An 18,678-nucleotide genomic window follows, 5' to 3' on the forward strand; every position below is an offset into this window, starting at 1 on the left:
AGGGCACTAACAATTACTGCGAGGTCTCTAACAACTGGTTCGGCGCATGACCTGTCCACAGTCATCATTCCATTCCAAATGACCAGCTAGGTTGATTCAGAAATATGAGAATTCAGTGACTCAGTATGAACTTGTAGCTCCTTCTACACAGAATCTCACGAGGTTTATTTGCGTGGACTACACTATGAACCCTTCTATCACGTACATCTCAGCACCCTCATGCCAAGATTTCAGGGGTGGAAGTATCTCTGATAGCTTGAAAGCACAGACCAGCATTCGACTTGATGCGATCATGACCACAACCGCTTCAAAAATTGCTTAGAAACTCTTGTGGAGGGCAGGAGGCCCAGTGTTCCAGTCCGTAGTCGGAAATGTACTTCGCCTTGAAGTGTGTCTTTGTAGCCTTGAGGTGCTTTATGTTCGTGGGGGTAAAGAACTTGGTCACTGGCAGTGGGCAATGTAGTCAATTTGACATTGTTTGATGGGCTCTACCGCCTGGTGTGTCTAAACTTGAACATCTTTCCTGACTGCATGGGCTCATGGCTGAAGTTGGTCTACCATTTCCTTGTTTGACAGCCCGAAAAGGACAGTAGCTCCGGGCAAATTGATGGGGAAAAAGTCCAACTGTGGGTGGGAACCAGGAAGTGTTGCAATGACGTTCTGATCTTATCTTATCAGGAGAGCAAGGATCAAGGCTATCTCAAGTACATAATTCAATGTCGAGTGAATAGCGCTGACTTCAGGATAGATGAGCCAAAAATGCAGCTATGGTACAGAAGTACGGAACCTGTTTAAAAACTTTCCACTACACATCTGACGCCTAAAACTCTTCTTCAGCCACAAACTTGGGATGGGTGTATCTTCAAGGTTAGGGTTACATACCGGCTTTTGAGTTTTATCAGTGCACTTATTCACCCACGTGACAGCCTGAGCCCGGCCTTGGACTTCCCGTCTGGCGCGGCGAGTTCTGAATTGGATTCCCCTCAGCGCGCCTCAAGTCTTTTGATTGCACCACCAATACACGGCATCACAGCGCTCGACCGCATCAAGAATCAAGACGATCCACGACACCAACCGCCAACTCACGTGATTGTCCTGTCGCAACCGGAAAAATCATCTTCAGCGACACAACCACGATAACACCACCAGCCAAGACCCGCAGACAAGAACCTCGACGGCTGCACGCTTCCCCAATCAATTTGGCCATTTAACCCACATAATCGCTATTTTCGATACCAGGAGCCTTGAGCTCAGGCTGCCGGTGAGTCTAGATGGTCTTGGCGCACCCACGCGTATGGTGACGCGCGATGGAAGCTTCTACAGAGCAGATCAGAGCATTGCATCGCTGACCTTGTCCGTAACCACAGATCGTGGCGCCTGTACATCTTCTCCCCCAGAGGCGTGACAACTCCTTGGGCCCCCCACCGGGTGGAGTCTGGGGCATGAATACTCCGGCGAACCCGACGACATTCCCAGTATCGTCCTTCACATCGCTCGAGCTCGTGTTCCTCTTCCGAGGTGTCAACAAGTTTGGCATCGACCCCGCTGCCTTTCCACAGATCTCCAATGTTCTGCGGGACAACAGCGGGCTCAAGAGGCAGCCGACCTTCGATGCCCAAAGGTTGAGCCCCGAGGCTCTGCAGAAGGTCTTTCTGTATCTTGTTGGTCAAGAGATCCGGGCCGATCATGTCGGCAGCATGCCTGGGCCAGATGGCCCTCTCTCTCCTGCCTCCAAGAAGAGAAGGCTTGATACTCTTCCGCTACCGAGCTGGAAGGATGTTCACCAGCACATCGATAAGGTGCAGCAAGCCTACGACAAGGTGTTCGACTCCTACATCGAGAGCGCTGTTCAAGAGATCGATCATCTGGAGGAAGCATACAGAAAGACAGAGGCAGAGCTAGAGCAGCTCCAACTGGCCGAATCACAAGCTAGCGAGGAGGCCAAACAGCAAAAGGAAGAGGTCATCGAGGATAAAGGGGTACAAGTGAATGGAGTTGGTGATATCAAACCGAAGCCAGGCCCGGCGGTCGTCAATGGCATCCATCCGTCTCCAAAGGCCTCGCCCAAACCATCACCACAGCTACCGCAGTCTCAGTTACCGCAGTCTCAGCTACCACACCAGGCGCAATCCCAGCCCCGGCAACACCTTCAACAACATCCCCAGCAACAGCACCAACAACAGAATTTGCAGCAGTCTATGCAACAGCCTTTACAGCGGCCACAGCAGCTGACGCCACAGCCCCATGTGCCTCAAGTGTCTCAGCTATCGCAACCGCCGCAACCCCCTCAACCACCGCAGTTACCCCAGCTGCAACAGCTGCAGCTACCACTGCAATCACCACAGACATTGCATCAAGCACAGCCACCACAGCATGGACATGTACCACAGCAAACACATGTGCAGCAAGGGCAGCTGCCACAGCAAGCACAGCAAGGTCTCCAACAAGGGCAACGGCTACCGGGACAGGGACAGCCCCCACAGCAGCTGCATCAAGGACAGTCAGCTCAACATATGGTTCAAGGACAACCGCCACAGCCAGTCCAGCCATTGCAGCAACCAAACCCATTGCCACACGTCCAGCAGTCACAGCAATCGCAGCAACCACAACCACCATTGCGGCCACTGCAGCCTCTGCTCCCACATCTTGCACCCCGTCAGGATGTCAGAAACGGACTTGGCTCTCCACATTCCCAGCATGCTTCTCTCGATAAAGCAGGTCCGGCCCCTCGTCCTCCCACCTTGAATCACCCGCCCACCACTCGTTCACCACAGCTTGGCCATCCCGACGTCTCAAGGGGCCCTTCTGCCCGACCTTCAGAGCCGCCAAAGTCGCTCGGTGGATCGCCGCAAGTTCTCCAAGCACCACAAGGGGTGCCCTCTTTCCAACCATTGTCCCAGTCGCCTGCTCCAACTCCTGCCGCAGACGGCCTGCAGAGGCCAGATGGCGTTGCGAGAGCACATCAGTCTCCGGGCCCTCTGCCAACGAGCCCGCATATGCCGCCGTCGCAGTCACAGTTGAAATGGGAGCCGCCATATCAACCCTCTTCTGGCGCTCGGCCCCCGATGAACTCGCCATTACAACACGGTCCTAATGTGTTTTCTCCCCCTCCACATATGGTGGCTTCCCAACGGCCACCACCGATCTCGTCTCCTTTGCAAGGGCAAGCAAACAGGCCGTTGCCACAGCAGGTTTTGCACCCCCCTCATACTCATACGACGGGTCAATTTGTGCCTCTTCAACCAACACCTGTTCGGCCCGCTATAGACGCAGCAAACAGGCAGCCACCGCCGGTTTCGAGCCCAGGGCCGAACAACACGGTGCAGTCCCCTTTCCATCCTGGGCCATACCACAACTATCCCGTTCCGTCGTCCCCTCACCCAACTCAACCTCAGCAGCATGGTCCTAAAGCCCCTCAACATGGCGCTGTCACACATCCTCCTTCAGTACGGAGCCCGGCCGTTGCTTCGCCCGCCTCTGCATCAGGGATTCATCTGCCACGACCTAATCAAGGACTGGCGGCTCCTTCTCAACAACGACCACAATCGCTGCCTCACTTGCAAGCGCCTTCGCCATATCCCCAAGCTACTCATCCTCCTACTGTATCCTCACCAGCTGGCCCCCAAAATGGAGGATACAGTTCCCCATATCACCCTCCCCGGCCTGCTCCAGTGGAACGTATCCATCCACGTGCGCCTGCGACAACGACGCCTGTTCCACCCGCTAGATTCGGGCCTGCGCCGTCTGCCCCCCAGACGCCGGCTGTTATGCAACAGCAGCCCTTCGTCATCTCGGCTAGGATGACAAAGTGGAAGACGGAATCCACTCCTTCGACGCCGAAGGGTGGACTTGAATTTCAGTTTGGGTGGGATGAGAAGCCTAGTCCACAGACTGAACCAATCAGTCCCGTTCTGGAACCGGCGCCCTTGCCATCAGCCGCCCCCCACGAGTCACCAAAGAAAGCACCAGAGCAATCGCAAGCTAAACAGACCCCGAGTTCCTCAGGTATGCCCGGTAGATCAAGGGTGCCTCAGTCAACCAGGGATGCAACCTCTCCCTCTCCAGTGGCGTTCGGGTTAAGGAATACATCTGTCAAGGCTACCGAAGAGGTGGTTCTACCCATAAATGAGCCGGATGCACCCAAGATCAAGGATGAGGCCATGACACCACGCCCAACCACCGAGACTGGCGACACCGCAGCAGATGAGAGTATCTCCAACAGACCGAATCCGGCACGCTCAACTAAGCGGAAACGAGACGAGTCTACGCCAGCCTCGGTGCAATCTCCAAGGGGACGACAGCTGACAGATGCATCGCGTGATGATTCGATGCCGCCTAATATGCCCAATGTCGTTCTCTGGACCCGCTCCTTCCACAAGGTCAGCGGCTCTGCCATGGAGTCGATTGTCGGCCACCGCTCAGCCAACATGTTTGCTGCCCCCATCCGAGAGAAGGACGCACCGGGCTATCATAAGGTGATCAAACAGCCCCAGGACCTGAAAACCATCCGCAGTGCCATCGCCCACGGGAACAAGGCCGCCGCGCAAGCAGCCGCTGCATTGCCGGGGGGTGACCCAGGCGGTAGCTGCTGGCTCCCTCGGACAGAAGAGCTTGTCCCACCAAAGAGCATCATCAACTCTGGCCAGCTCGACCGCGAGCTCTCTCACATTTTTGCCAACTGCATCATGTACAATCCCGACCCGTGGCACGGACCAGGCCCGGCTTTCCTACCCCAGGAGGATGATTCTGAGGGACTGGAAGCTGGCGCGCACCAGGATAATGTCGTGGGGTACAAGGTGGACGAGTTTGGGATTGTCAACGATGCCCGCGCCATGTTTATCGAGGTCGAGCAGCATGTTAGTGAGTTGCGCTCGGCGGAGAAGCGTAGTGCGCCCCCCGGTGGTGGTCATGCTGCGGGGGCGGAGGGTGTGTTTACTGGGACGAGCACAAGGCAGGCTAGCGTTGCGATGCAACATGGCGATGGCGGTTCCAAGGATGACGTGTCTGGTGCAGAGGAACAGGACGAGCAGACGGCGACAGAGACGGAGAATAATGACGGGAGATCCAAGAGAAGGCGAACGGGGAGAGCCTAGATGGGGAGATCTCTTGGTAGCATTGCGCTCACAGGATATGAGAAAAGACAAGGGGCATTGGGAAAAGCAAGACCCAGGCAGAAAACGTACGGTGGACGTTGGGCCCGAGACTTTTGCTCAAAATGAAGCTTTGTTTGGATTCATGTATCAATAAATGGGCGGGGACCAATTTGATATCCACCACCGTATTATAGTGTAAGAGCATCGCCCTGGGATTTTATACACAACAGAGCACACTCTACCTCTTGTGGTCACTATCTGTGTTCACCGGCATGGTTGATGAGGGGCACGCGAGGGGCGATATCTTTGTGGAAGCACTCAAACACACTCTTGTCAACGTTGAGACAGCTAGCGCTGCTGAGGGAGGACACAGCTTCGATTGACGATGGCTACCAAGTAACTGTACTTTTCTGAACCCTATTCGTTAAAGCGCTGTTTCGAAGCGCTGAACCCCTCTTCAGTCCCTATCCAACAGGCAAAAGCAATAAAAAGCACCAAAACGCCCTGCCTCCCCTTCATTTCCTATTTCCCATCATCCCAGTCTCTTCAACTCACCACCTGCAAGAAGCCACCTCATCAAACGCCAACCTCAACTTCAGGCGTATTCGCACTTGACCTCAATGTTGTCGTAGCGCTTGCCTTAAAGATAGAAGACATACGCCATATCGGCGGAGCGAGCTGTAGGGTACTGCTGTTAGCAAAACCCGCAATTACCACGGCAAAAAAAAAAAAGACCAGGACAATACTCACGAGTAACCTTGATGTCACCCTCCATGATATAGTACATCTTCCCGTCCCCCCCCCCTTCTTCTGCACCCTCTCCGCCTCGGGCACCTTTGACACATCAGCAATGAGCGTGCACAGCGTACCCAGCGTCTTATCCTTCTCCAACATGGCCTCCCGCCCCTTTTTTCTATCCACCATGATCGCAGCTTTCAACTGTGTAAACCACCCGTTTTCCACCCGCTGCCGATAATAGAACGGAAACGAGAACGGCTTGCTCTCCTCCATGTCGTCGCCCCGCTGGAAAAACCGAACCATGGCGACGACACTCTGAATGCCGGTATACCCGTCATGAAATGTCTTGGTCGCCAGACTGGTATGCCTCTTGGTGTCAAACGGCTGGATCCTACTCTCGCCCATGTGGTGGCGCGTCCTTACGACTGACGACATGGACTTTGGTCAGGGAACCGTCGCCGACGAGCGAGAGGCCCTTCATGATGGCGCCGCGGGTGACAGCTAGGTCGGGCTCCGGGGGTGTGATGAGGGGGACTTCGGCCCGCATCTGGCTGTCCTTCCTCCATATGTACGCTTGCTTGATCTCGCCGCGGAGGTAAGGAGAACCGGCGAAGCCTCCTACTAGGATGAAGGCTTTGATAGGCTTCGTCGGGCACGCGTCCTGTTGCTCATTCACCTTTTTGACAATGATGCCGACGGTAGGCCTGAAGATGTCTTCGAGGTGGTCCGAGCTGACCTTTATCTTGTCATTGTAAACGCCGGCTTGTTCGTTGTTGAGGATGAGGTTGAGGGGGAACTCGTGGGTCCCTGAGGACTTGGTGAAACAGCGCTTGGTCTGTAGTAGAACTTGAGGATTAGTCTAAGGCGAGTGGGAAAGGGGAAAAAAAAGTAACACTTGCCTCAAACTCAAACTTGGCCATTGCGGGGGATATATGTCTCTCACGCATGTTACGCGAAAGTAGTGCGTACCCTGGAACACACCAGAATCTATTATGGAGGTACTCTCTGAATCTCATGTTGAGCTGGGCGGAGCCGGCAAGATCGCCATCGCGGAGACCAACCTCCTTGACCTTCAGGGGTTTGAGGTTGGTGATGGTGTAAATGACCAGGTCCACAGTGCCGCCTCCCGCATCAATAATCACGAATCTGCCAGTCTTTATCAGCACACGTGTTCATCTTGGCCTATTGCACACTGAGCAATAAACGTACGTATCGCCAACCTCGAGCTTGGTGTCTGTATCAGCAGTGCGCTCAGCCTTCTCATTGATGGCATAGATAGCAGCAGCCTCGGGCTCCGAGAGGAGATGGATGGTCCCGCTCGGCATACCCGCCGCCCTCAAGGCCGTATGGAAAGCTGTCCTGGTCTTCTCCTTGGAGTCATTGGTCCAGTTGGCTGGGACAGTGGCCACGTACTCGAAGTCAGTGGGCAAAGACTTGAAGTTCATCTTTGTCTTGGCATACCCCAGGAGCGATGTCAGAAACTTGGTGACCAACGACTCTGGACTTGGACCGGCATTGATGAATTCAAGCTGTCGAGGCGTAAGCCTCCTTGCCCAAGGATAAAGACCGCTGCGTTGTGCCTTGGGTTAGGTCGCTATCCTCAAGGTCGTCGAAGGGGACTCACAGCTTGAACCACTCCATCACCTGGTCTGCGGGGGTATCATCAGAAACATCGAAGCCCCATTTGCCCGTCTTGGACAATTTGGTTGGGACTCTCTGGTAATACCTGATACCATCGACTTTCCCTTCAGGGTGCTTCTCACCGGGCTTGTTTGAAAGGTCGGCTGTAGGCCACTCTCGGAGGATCGTAACTTCATCCGGTTTGGAACTACTGGCCCAGGCAATGCTGGTAAACGTTGTGCCCATGTCGACGGCGACAATGGTCGTCGGATTGATAGTAGTGGGGGCCATCCTTCGAACTTGCAATGCTTTTCAGGCAATAAATGTGATGAAACTACCAGTTTGAAGATGAAGAGGGAAGTGACAAAAGCTCGAAATTTGGAAATAAATTTGAAGATTGAGAAGAGTGCTAGGCACTGGGACAACAAGCCTTGTCTTGGGTTTCGCCCATCGGAAATCTTGTTCAGCCATCAGGGCTGAGTGGGTGCAAATAAGCTTTTTCTTTGCAACCTTGTCACCCATGTCTCGATACGAGTGTTGCCTTCCGTACGCCTCAGTGCCACATCAGAAGCCAGGTTCTACTCGGAAGATAGGGAAGGCGTAGTGCCAGGCCTAGAAATCTTGTTGCACACCGGTGTGTGTCTTGGGGTCGAGGGTTGTGAAGATCAAGCCAACTCTGAGACTTGGTTCCCGTCCTGTTGGAAGGATCAAGGGGATTGGGGGAAATCCGTCTTTGGCGTGAGTATTTGACACAGATTGTGGGAATGTGATAACCTGGAATGTTATGTTCTTCAACCACGGTAGATTTGACCAAAGGTCAACATTGTCTGATGCATTTGATCCCATACTGTGCGGCGTATCCCAGCCATCAGAGTTGGCCAGGCACTGGCAAGCAAGCAAACAGGAGACAAGAAGAGACAGCCAGAATTGCACAAGCGTCTCAGCTAAGTTATACCTACCCTGATCGAGAGACCATAACTGCAAACTCATGTCATCCTGTGAGGACCGTCACGAGTGAAAGTGTCATTTTTTGCACATCAGAGGTGGATGGTGGAACATACCCTTCGAATGCCAGGCGCCGTCTACCATACTTGACTGAGTCGACTATAGCACCATACCTGTGGCACGGCCATCTGGAGAAAGCGATCGGCCTACAGCGTGTTTGTTGATTAATCTGGGTAGGGGTAGATTCGTGAATGCCAAAACCTGGGGTATTGGGCCCACTGCTATCCATTTGGTCCCGAACCGCCAACAATATTGAGCTGGGTTTCGTTCCCACGGACGACAAGGTGTTCCTACGGGTGACTCAGTACTCCTATAGACGACCGATTTCCCACATACGACGGAGCAGGCTGCTTCCTACTGGCTCCATGTGCCACCCTCAAGGTAAATATGGCTGAGTGACATCCCGCGGGTCGAGGTTTACACGACCTGCTTACCGACACCACATGGCGCGATGGGGGCTGAGGTGGGGAGCTTGCACAAGTGTCTGGAGAGCTGTCTTGAAGCGCATGGATGAACGGGAGCAGCAGATGATGACGGTGGTATACCCCAAACTGGTTTAACAATAACGTTTCACAACGGGGCCGTTGATCATTCACTCTCGTGTTGCATTCTGTTGAGCCGCTAACACATATGGCTACACTGTGTGAGTTGAGCCTGGACGCTTATCGCGTGATGGTGGCATGCTGAGTTGACTTTCTGTTTCTGTTTTTCCCTTTCTTTCTATACCAACACGTCTTGCATCTCATAGGCCTCATACCTACAACCGACATTGGGCTTCTGGGGCGACAAGCAAGTTTATCATCAATTCTCCCCAAGGTTGGGGCCTCGGTGGAAGAGCTAGGTAGGCATTTTGTCATCTTGCCAATCACCTACCTACCTAGCTACCTGACTGGGGCCACCGCACACCTCTACCAATTCGCTTTCCTGAAGAACGTTTCCGTTTCCGGTGACGGGTTCCTCCAAGGAACGACCTTCCAAGATGGAAAATTGCACTGATCCGTAAGTTCTAACTCGATGCTTATGAGGGTTCTCCATGCGCTTCAGTCTACTGGGTCAGGTATCTTATCAATTGGAGAATGCCTGTTCGAGCATTAACTAATTGTACGAACCAGGCGGCATGAGATCGAGGGCCCGCACCGAAGAGCGTTGATTGCAGTCACTGGCCAGCGGACTTGCCTCTGTTGCAAGATACGGAAACCTGCATCCCCATTTTGCCCAGTTACTATAACTGTAGTCTGCGAACACGACCCTCCAGTATGCTACGCGTGCTTGCTCATGGAATCACAGTTTAGTTGCCCATTTGGTCTGGAAGCTAAGAGATGCCCATATCCGGGCTGCGGCAAACCTGTCACTGGCGATGATCTGTGAGTGTTGGTTGCGCGGGTGTCTGCAGTCAAAGACTGATAACGGGATGCCTGAAGTCCAGACTATGTAAGGTACTGACCTTCCTTTTTTAAACAGGGTCATTGTGCAGTTTGTCCGTCATCGTTACGATTCGCTGCAGGTCCTATCGCGCTGCAAATACACTCCAGGATGCTGCTGTGAGCCCGACAAAATAATTTTTCCAATGTCGGTTTTGCTACAGAGGCCCGAGGAGGAATTGCTTGCGCGCGCACGCAGCCTGGATGAGCTGCAATATCCAAGTCCCGGTTCGTCACCAGCCCAGCAGAAAGCTAGAAGCTGTGCACCACCACGCGAGCTTTGTGTTAGCTGGACCGAGGGCACCATGTTTGACGCCCAAACCTTCAAATGGGAGGGGCGTAGGCCAGGCCGAGCGAGATTCCCCGAGCGCCAGCCTGAGGCAGACATGTTCGAGTTTGCTGCGGAGATTTCTGACCCTAAAGCTTTCTGGACAAGTATGGCGGAGGAGCTGTCCAGGCTTGACTTGGAGGTATTACGGCTGACTTGATTTGAATGATTAAAGCTATGACCCCCTCAGCTCATTGCACGATGTTGGTTGGGGGTTGACTTTACTGGGAAGTTTTGAACATAAAAAGAACAAATCATGGAAAAAAAGGATTAGAACAACAAAAGAAGCTAACTAAAAGAAAACCCAAAAAAAATGCGGTGAAAAAATGCGCAAAAAGGAAAACGCTAAAAAATTAAGTAAAAGAAAAAATAGCGAGCTGTGGGCAAGAAACTGGAACAACCTATGGAGCGGAGTAGTTCCAAAACATCGACATAACGAGCGGGGAGGAAAACGCCTGGTACCTGGTGTCTTAGGTTGGTCTTGACGAGCTGAAAATATACCATGGGATCAGTCCCTAGTCCTCCCTATAACCTTTTGTTCTTTGCAAAGTGATGTGACATGCCAGCATACTTAATTCAGGGGTACTGTTTATTCAAGGTGCGTTGTCGACATGCGGGGTAGGCCCGGCAACTGGCTTCACAGTGCGCCCGCTTTGAAATGGTGGGGTTTGGCACGGTAAGCACAGAGGGCAGACACGGATTAATCGCGGCCCCCACTGAAATTTTCCGCGCTAGACCAACGACCTACAAAATTCTTTCTTTGGCCTCGCGCATTTCTTCCTCGCTTTCCCACTGATCTTCCCACAGCGCTTCCCTCCCCACTGCCCCGGCGGCGAGCTGGGAGATGCGACTTTTTCTGGTGCGACACGGGGAGACGGTCGACAATGTTGCTGGTCTTTAGTATGTCGTACCTCTTTTCTTCCTGTCCTTGTCTTGAGCACCGGACCACATGCTAACCTATTCACAGCGCAGGAGTTCGCGATTCACCGCTTACTGCCCATGGCGTCTTGCAGGCACGACGTCTGGGGGAGCACATTGCGAAGCATCATCGAGTCACCCATGTCTTCTCGTCGGATCTGCAGAGGGCCGTCTTCACGGCCGTGAAGGTCGCTGATGCTCAGCTCTCTCAGAGACAAAGATGCGACACCAACAACGGCGATGTGCCCGAGACAATCGAGAAGCTGGAGCCTGTTCCACTCGTCGACTTGCGCGAGCGCGACTTTCGGTCCGCAGAGGGCAAGAAGTTCGGTACGGCTCATGACGACGCTGAAACGCACGAGGAGATGAGGCTGAGAGCTGCTCGCTTTGTCCAAGGCCATCTGGTCCCGTTGTTGGCAAGCCGAGGGTCTGAAACAGTCGTGGTCGTTGTTGCCCATGGCTTGATTCTCAACTCGCTCTTCCGGGTTCTGCAGGCAAGGTATGGTACCGGGCCTCGCGGGTCGGAAACGTCGGCAGCGTGGAGCAATACTGGCTATCTTGAGGCTGTGGTCAAGGCTGTCGCTGCTGACACAGAGGGCTCGAATGCTGAGGATTCCGGTGAAAGGAAGACAAAGCAGCCACAGCTTACCATGACTGTGGTGGGGGTGAACGTGCTACGCCATCTTGAGGGCTTGAAAAAGACCAAGGGTGGAATTGGCAGTGCACAGTTCGACAAGAGGCAGAGGACCATGGATTCATTCTTTGGCCCTGCCTCCAAAAAACAGAGGGTGGATCGTGAGTCGGGGATATCCTGACACGGCCACCCTTGTCGTCTTACAAAAAGGTATGTCTGCTTCTCTCCTTCAGCACAACACACCCCATTTTTATGATGAGAGAAACAAGTTCACAGACCTGTACCGAAAGTATACATGTGGAAAAACTTTGTCCAACCGCTATCTGAGAAATGACCCATCCTCTTCTTTTATTTCAATTTATTTGAGACATGCAGTTGCTAACTGTTCAAAAAGATAGATCATGTTGCCCTCAAATACTGCCTTCGACTGAGATGGTCGACAATAAATTGACATCGTAACAGCTACCTATCTGTTCCCATTTGTACCGTGACTTCTCCCCCTCTCTTCACACCTTTTCCCAACCCTGACGTTCACCCCAAATTGGCCTATCTCCCCATGGTCCTTTCGGGTTCATTTTTTGTTCAGGAAGATTAACATCTACGTCCGATTACTCACCACGGATTTCGTTGGCACTTGTGCTATGGAATTCGAGGTCCATATTTTGGTCGACATTTGTTTCATAGAACATATAATAATCATAATCTATTCTTCACTGGACTCTCCGTCGCCATCACTGTCTTCTGGAACCACGCCCGCTGCCTCGTCAGAGGGCAACAATCGTGGGAACCAGCCATACTCTGCAAAGTCTACCATTAGTTCACCAAGTGCCCCTGTTGCGACGACCACGCCTTCAGCCTGCAAACTTGCGGCTTGGTTGCGAGCCCCATCTGGCTGTGATCTTTTACTCGTCAGTTCCACACTCTATATGCTTTGGGTTTAGTGACCTGCCCACCTCGGAGATATGATCCCTTTCCCGTTGATTACCCTCTGCCAGGGGACATTGTCGTGATGGTACCGGAGGGAGGTGTCGGCGGGGAGGTGCTTGAGGGCTGTGCCTACTTGTCTGGGTCGCTGGGCTGCAGTATGTTAGATGAAACGCAACAGAAGAACATATCCCAATGGCTGTACGTACGGGTGCCTATCAGTTTCGCGATGTGTCCGTAGGTGGTGACTTTGCCTTCGGGGATTTCTTGGACGGCGGCGTAGACCGCGTAGAAGAATGCTTGGGCTTCGGGGGTGCGGGGCATTTTTGTTGAGGCTCAAAGACCAGAATGTTTTCCAAGACTTGGTTGGGAGGCTTGCAATGAGACGATCTTGGTGGTCGTTGCTGTGGATGAAGAGGATGATGGTGATGATGGTGATGATTGATGTTGAGAGATGGTGAACAGTCGCAGTGGTTTCGCAGCAAGAAATGGCAGGGTAGAGCCCGACTTAGACCCTATATTGGCAGCTGAACGTCACCAATTACCAGGGTACATGGTCTAGTGGTATGATTTTCGCTTCGCATCTTGGTCCAAGTGCGAATCTTGTGAAAGGTCCTGGGTTCAATTCCCAGTGTATCCAGATGTTTTTGCCTCCTCATTCCTCCAGTAAAAAGTCCATTGATTAATTAGCCTTGTTGAATAAAAGTATCTTTTTGTCTTTTTGTCCTCATCTCTCTCTATCTAAAGTGTTTTGGTGGCGTAATTGACGGGTTAAACATCGTGCATGTTGAATTATTGTGTGTCGGCCTTGAAGTTCTCAACTTCTCTACACATCCAGATATATCTCCGTCCCCGAACGCCGAATCTGATGTCGGATGCCTCAAGGGCAGAAGGAGTTACATGGAACTTTTCACCTCCTGAAGGTGATCGGGAATATCACCGGTCAATGTCAAGCTTCCTGTCACCGATGTGGTACAGTGGAATAAGCGCCTGAGCCACCATGAACAGAGGCGTCTATCTGCATGTGTAAGTGTTGTGTAACTTGTGTTTGTCAATGTTCACTCTTTCTGTACCCTCGGACTTTTCGCGGTAAACCACGGCCTTCGGTGCCGCTGCTTCGTGGACAACCCTGGAACTCAAAAATGGAAAAAGCTCTTTCACATGTCACCGTTGAGAGATGGCGCATGCCAAGTCATGGGACGCGCACCAACACGGTGAGGACGCAAGGTGAGATAGATGGCAGGTACTTTGGGCACGTACAGAAAGAAGGCTGGTGGCGAGTTCGGACTTTTTCCCATCCATGCTTACTGAGCGCTTGCAGGAAGAATTCCTTCAACGGTGCCTCAGCCCTATGTAAGATTGGTGGGTTCTCGAGCGTCGCTGTGCCGTTGTGGGCGGCAGTTGGGCTGAGTGGTTGTATTACTTCGACAATTCGACAGCGGAACTTTCCTCGGTGAATGGTGGTGGTGGGGGGCTGGAGTCTGCCCCGGATTTTCGGGTTTGAGATGGGTGTATCGGAATAAAGCTGAGTCAACTTGGCACGTGGGTTCTCTTTCTGTGGTCTTTTATATTCACAAGATGTAAGATGATTGGGTTATGAGGAGGTGTTTTGGCTGTCTTTGAGGAGTTATGTGATTGTCCCGGGACGCGTTGGCACTTTGCCAATGCTCCGAGATGTAGTATATTCTCGTCTACCTATTTTTCGGTGTTGCTTGGGTATGGTTCAAACAGTTCACGGGTTTTAGATAGCGCTTTTGTATTGCCCAAAGTCAAAATCTACCGATCTAGATGTTTCTTCCCTATTATGTGCATCGATTCGTCCTTCATGGTAAAAGTACAACGGCGAAGGTCGGGTGTGATCCACCTCTTGAGATCCGAACTAATGAGCGCCCTAAGAAGCATCAGTTTCCTTGTGCTTGGTCCTGAAGTGGCGCATGATGTTGTCCTTTCTTCCTCGACGCGGACATCCTGGATGAGGGCACCTGATCTCTTCACGCCGTTCGACATTGTTTGCTTGTGCCCACTCCCTGTGTTCAGACCAAATGTGTCGGTTGAGCGCTCGGCTCTCCCGAAGGTTGAGATTGCAGCCTGGAAAAAGGCATTGGAAAATGGAGTTGGGCTTTTTCGTGCTAGTTGGATGGAGGCCTTTTCGTTAGCAATGACACTTGATATCTTCAGAAGACATGTACTCACACTGAGCTTGACTCCTTCTTTTCCCTGTGAAATGGGCCAGGTGACCACTGATCGAGTCCGCCAGTGACTTGATGGCCTGGCTGATCCTGTTCTGGGGGAGCAATGTTGAAGAGCGGCGGAAACAGTTCTGTACCATATGCAAACGAATCCAATGTGAAGGGAAGCGGTAACGGCTGTGGTGGTGAGAATGACGACTCTCTTGAGTCTGTATTGTCGAGAACCAACGGCGGATCTGGGGACTGATGACTGGAGACATCATGTAAATTGTCATTGAGTTCAGTCGTAGTAGCTGGAAAGTTGTTTTCTTCGAGCGTCAGGGCTGATAGGCCAAGGTGGAAACTATATGAGCGCAGTAGCTGGACACAGACAATGCTGCAGGTGGTGTAATAGAGGCTAGAAGTCGACTGCCTTTGACAAACCTCCGCGGTAGTTGCTGCTGTGATATCCCTTGGCGGAGGCGTGAAAGATTGACCACATACAATGCACCACGCCCACCGAAAGGCCCCCGTTTGGTTGTCATCTTCTTGGGACATGATGTGAGTGCGATTCACACACTCAAAAACTCAAGCAGTATGGAAGAGATGGTTCACGAACGACTTGTAAAGAAGTTATCCTTTAGTGAAGCTGCCGAGTAGTATGTAAGCTATATATGTTTCTGATCTACCTACCTATCTGCTCTTTCTGCTTTGGTAATCCGGTGAGGCGAGTTGCAACCTTGAATACTTCGTCTTCACCTAAGTAGATGATTTCTTATGGGTGACTCGAGGCATACTCGGTCATTTCCATAATCCTTCTAGAAAGATTCCTCATTGAGCTCAGCTGGACTAGGTCAGCAACCGGTGAGTATGGTCTTTACCGCCAGATCTGACTCGATATCTCCGCTCTTTTGAGTTTGCGCAACCAAAATCGCCTCCCAAAGAGGCGGGGGGCAATAGTAGGGCTGTAATCTCGTCAACTGTCACTACCTAGGTACCTAGATAAGAAACTGAATTGCCACACGCCTGAATTTAGTAAACCTGCATTGATTGAGAATCGGTGCCCAATCAACCGGCGTTTCCGTGTTTGCCAAGTGGTTGGGACTTGTCCCTGTCCTCTGTTCGTGCATACACCATCCTGAACATTTAAGCATAACACATGCGGGCCGTGGCGCAGTTTGAGCTCTAGAACACTTCCATGACGGAGGAAGGTGTACGCAAGGTAGATATCCTAACCACGACGCTGCTCCGGCTCCGTTTCGTCTAATTAAGCGCCCGGCCTCTTTCTCTGGCAACGTGACATTGAATTCTCACTTGCATGCTAGGTACCTACCAAAGGCACTGCGTATATGTTTGCCCTTGATGTATGGTCATTTCCCACCGGCTGATTGGTGGTGTGCTTCAATACCCGCTTCCCCAGAGGCCTTACCGTGCATGTAACACAGGTGCTTGTGTGACGTCACATTGAAGGCACTGAGACCTACCTAACCTTTCGATTCTTGTTTAGACTTTGGCAACAGTTCAACACCTTCCCGTGGGACTGTACCGTCTTCGAAAGCATGTGTAAGATCTCCGGAGATTCTACCAACGACCCACTCTGCTTCAACCTTCCCTCAAGATGCCCGAAATTGCACTCTCATACAGGTATTGGAACGTGGGTGGGGAGGGGACATCGGGATGGATGTCGTGTAACCAAGAACCTCAGCCATTGATGCACCAGGATCATGGTACGCAGATGTGACAGGCAATTAGAGGCGCAGAGGAGACTGCCGCAAGTCTCTCTGTGCCATATGTGAGCTTCCAGGTTTCCAGATGAGAAATGTCGCACTATTAATCATGACTAGTAAGCCATAACCCATCTTTGTACTGAAAATCGTCTCAAACTTCAGATCATGATGTTGGGTTGTTGCTGGGTTAACACAGCCCCTGAACCCCTGAGTATGCGACCACTGGACCTTGAGTCTTGGTTCTGTCTCCACTTGACTTTGGACTCCAACAGTCTCTTCACGGTCTACTCTTCCCCGAATTGCGCGCTCCCACTTCGACTTCTTTGTCATAGCCGCCGTATTTACATTTACTAACCTTCTGGAAAAATGTTCAACGGACAAAATAGAGCTGCCTGACGTTGCGCCGCCTGTGCCTCATTCCTAGCGGTTATACCCGCCGGTAGAATTCGGCGAGGCCAAAAAGATCAGTGCATTTGGAGCTGCGGCCTTAACGCTGGCTTGTGGCGGATTCATGGTTCGATCTGCGGCGTATCCACGTTGTACGGGGGTCCTGAGGCTTCATTCCACCTGTGCGGGATCGGTAGAGAGGTGTGTGCCGATTCGCTTCCGATGCTGGCTGAATTTATGTGCAACAAATGCGGAGTGAGTTGAAAGTACGAACCTGGCAAACATATCTATTATGAATTTAGTGGTACTAGTCTTCTCAATTTACAAATTCGGATTCTGTCCATATCACTTCCCCAAGGTTCCAGCGCCCAGGTTGATCGAAGCCAGCCTTGGTTAAGCTATTGGCTGTGCTGTGTCTTGTAATGGCGGGGCACATTGTCCTTCCTTCCTCTATACCGACAGCCAGGGAATGGACAAGCCTCCTGTTCAGACGGAATATCATTTTCTTTTGCGTATTCGCTGTGTTCAGCCCAGATGTGGCGATTTCGAGCACGGGTTTCACCGCAGTTGATGGCGCAAACTGGACACTGGAATTTGGGGTTCAAAGAACGACTTTGCTTTCTGAGTACCACGTAGGTGATTAGAAAAATAAATAGACATCATGTTCATCACATGTCATCCACTTACGTGGTGGTCTGAGTGCCAGCTGAGGTGTCAGGTCCAGTTTGCGGACACACGGAATACTGATATGCTTCGTCAGAGACAGGCTGAGAAGTAAAATTATCCTCCGAAACAAGCCCTCGCCCATTATATTGAGAAATATCATCTTGAAGATAGAAGGAAGTGAGAAAAGGTAACTGAGAAACTGAAGCACAATAACACCCTGAAGTTGTGGGAGTCTGCAGAGGAATGTTGAAGAGAGCTGAACTCGGAACTGTTGAAACATCCTGGAAATACGGGCAAAAAACGTCCCCACTGGAATATCGAGTAGGATCCTGGGCGCAAAACCAACAAATCATTTTAAGGTCGTTGGTGTACTCGAGAACTCATGGGTAGGTATGGAAGCGCAGTGACAGGTGTTGTGATGTCTGCATAGCCAATTCATGCTCGAAAGATCCCAAGTTTATGTATTTATCGCTTTGAGGCTCTTAATGTCTATGGATGTGAGGTTCGCTACGATCTAAACCTGATCTTGGCCTTATCTGTCTATCGTTCAGTTCGAGCCCTAGTCCTCACCGCAATGGCAACTTTCAAATGGCTACCTAAGCGCCTCAACTTGATAGGAACATATAAAAAGTGTGCCCGGAAGACTACATTTACCCAACCCGAAGGCCCCGAAAGAAGTGGCCTGGGACAAGTCCCGTTGATGCTGACAGGTAGCTAACCGTCATGGTCGATTTTGGCAACGGCTACGCCACATATACACGTGAAGAATTCCCGAGGAATCCAAGATCTCGTGCCCAGTCTATTCTCGGTGCCATTGCGTCCTGGCCTTGTGTTTGGTAGTTCGGGATTTTGGCCCCCAACCCGTGAATTTGAGCCAGATCGGGAAACTCAAATCCCAGATGGTTCTCATCGAGCACTGCGCGTGTGTGGTGCCTACTCTCCCATCATACCACTCTACAACAATTCGGCCAAATTGCTGTCAATCCGGGACCGATGTAGGACGGAGAATTCTAACCGTCACTGCCATCCGCCTCACCGCCGTCTTACCT

General features: G+C 51.8%; 7 protein-coding genes and 1 non-coding gene across 8 annotated transcripts; 3 read left to right on the top strand and 5 right to left on the bottom strand.

Moving 5' to 3' along the window:
* Positions 1 to 1,271: 1,271 nt before the first annotated feature.
* On the top strand, positions 1,272 to 5,305 carry QC764_310310 (uncharacterized protein; the record flags this gene model as incomplete). The annotated part of the gene is made up of 2 exons (XM_062946143.1): positions 1,272 to 1,292; positions 1,368 to 5,305. 2 exons carry the CDS (start codon positions 1,272 to 1,274, stop codon positions 5,091 to 5,093), a joined length of 3,747 nt encoding a protein of 1,248 aa, XP_062802197.1. The 3' UTR covers positions 5,094 to 5,305.
* A 409-nt stretch (positions 5,306 to 5,714) lies between these two features.
* On the bottom strand, positions 5,715 to 6,134 carry QC764_0058220 (uncharacterized protein; the record flags this gene model as incomplete). The annotated part of the gene is made up of 3 exons (XM_062940476.1): positions 5,715 to 5,771; positions 5,844 to 5,927; positions 5,963 to 6,134. The coding sequence occupies 3 exons, from the start codon at positions 6,132 to 6,134 to the stop codon at positions 5,734 to 5,736; spliced, it is 294 nt and encodes a 97-aa protein (XP_062802198.1). The 3' UTR covers positions 5,715 to 5,733.
* An 88-nt stretch (positions 6,135 to 6,222) lies between these two features.
* Positions 6,223 to 7,901, bottom strand: QC764_0058230 (uncharacterized protein; the record flags this gene model as incomplete). The annotated part of the gene is made up of 4 exons (XM_062940477.1): positions 7,456 to 7,901; positions 7,041 to 7,400; positions 6,725 to 6,977; positions 6,223 to 6,666 (listed from the first exon to the last, which is right to left on the bottom strand). Exons 1-4 carry the CDS (start codon positions 7,740 to 7,742, stop codon positions 6,223 to 6,225), a joined length of 1,344 nt encoding a protein of 447 aa, XP_062802199.1. The 5' UTR covers positions 7,743 to 7,901.
* Positions 7,902 to 10,941: 3,040 nt separating this feature from the next.
* Positions 10,942 to 12,822, top strand: QC764_310320 (uncharacterized protein). Its single transcript, XM_062946144.1, has 3 exons — positions 10,942 to 11,105; positions 11,173 to 11,967; positions 12,152 to 12,822. The coding sequence occupies exons 1-2, from the start codon at positions 11,050 to 11,052 to the stop codon at positions 11,936 to 11,938; spliced, it is 822 nt and encodes a 273-aa protein (XP_062802200.1). The 5' UTR covers positions 10,942 to 11,049; the 3' UTR covers positions 11,939 to 11,967; positions 12,152 to 12,822.
* atl1 (Alkyltransferase-like protein 1) lies at positions 12,400 to 14,101 on the bottom strand. Its single transcript, XM_062946145.1, has 3 exons — positions 12,891 to 14,101; positions 12,711 to 12,834; positions 12,400 to 12,656 (listed from the first exon to the last, which is right to left on the bottom strand). The coding sequence occupies exons 1-3, from the start codon at positions 13,003 to 13,005 to the stop codon at positions 12,461 to 12,463; spliced, it is 435 nt and encodes a 144-aa protein (XP_062802201.1). The 5' UTR covers positions 13,006 to 14,101; the 3' UTR covers positions 12,400 to 12,460.
* On the top strand, positions 13,229 to 13,321 carry QC764_0058260. The gene has a single exon. It is a non-coding gene; the product is annotated as a tRNA-Ala (tRNA).
* A 471-nt stretch (positions 14,102 to 14,572) lies between the features above and the next one.
* QC764_310330 (uncharacterized protein) lies at positions 14,573 to 15,407 on the bottom strand (the record flags this gene model as incomplete). Its single annotated transcript, XM_062946146.1, has 2 exons — positions 14,573 to 14,810; positions 14,875 to 15,407. 2 exons carry the CDS (start codon positions 15,405 to 15,407, stop codon positions 14,573 to 14,575), a joined length of 771 nt encoding a protein of 256 aa, XP_062802202.1.
* A 2,114-nt stretch (positions 15,408 to 17,521) lies between these two features.
* Positions 17,522 to 17,632, bottom strand: QC764_310335 (uncharacterized protein; the record flags this gene model as incomplete). The annotated part of the gene is made up of 1 exon (XM_062946147.1): positions 17,522 to 17,632. The coding sequence occupies one exon, from the start codon at positions 17,630 to 17,632 to the stop codon at positions 17,522 to 17,524; it is 111 nt and encodes a 36-aa protein (XP_062802203.1).
* Between the last annotated feature and the right edge of the window lie 1,046 nt (positions 17,633 to 18,678).

Source organism: Podospora pseudoanserina, chromosome 3 (assembly GCF_035222485.1).
Source record: "Podospora pseudoanserina strain CBS 124.78 chromosome 3, whole genome shotgun sequence".
Classification (NCBI taxonomy): Eukaryota; Fungi; Ascomycota; class Sordariomycetes; order Sordariales; family Podosporaceae; genus Podospora; species Podospora pseudoanserina.

What these genes read in the sequence shown, in the direction of transcription:
- QC764_310320 (XM_062946144.1), top strand. Translation starts at nt 11,050, where the DNA reads ATGCGACTTTTTCTGGTGCGACACGGGGAGACGGTCGACAATGTTGCT. An exon ending in GACAATGTTGCTGGTCTTTA is followed by an intron (nt 11,106 to 11,172) that starts GTATGTCGTACC and finishes ACCTATTCACAG; the next exon opens with CGCAGGAGTTCGCGATTCAC.
- atl1 (XM_062946145.1), bottom strand. Translation starts at nt 13,005, where the DNA reads ATGCCCCGCACCCCCGAAGCCCAAGCATTCTTCTACGCGGTCTACGCC. An exon ending in CGCGAAACTGATAGGCACCC is followed by an intron (nt 12,835 to 12,890) that starts GTACGTACAGCC and finishes AACATACTGCAG; the next exon opens with CCCAGCGACCCAGACAAGTA. An exon ending in AAAGGGATCATATCTCCGAG is followed by an intron (nt 12,657 to 12,710) that starts GTGGGCAGGTCA and finishes GACGAGTAAAAG; the next exon opens with ATCACAGCCAGATGGGGCTC.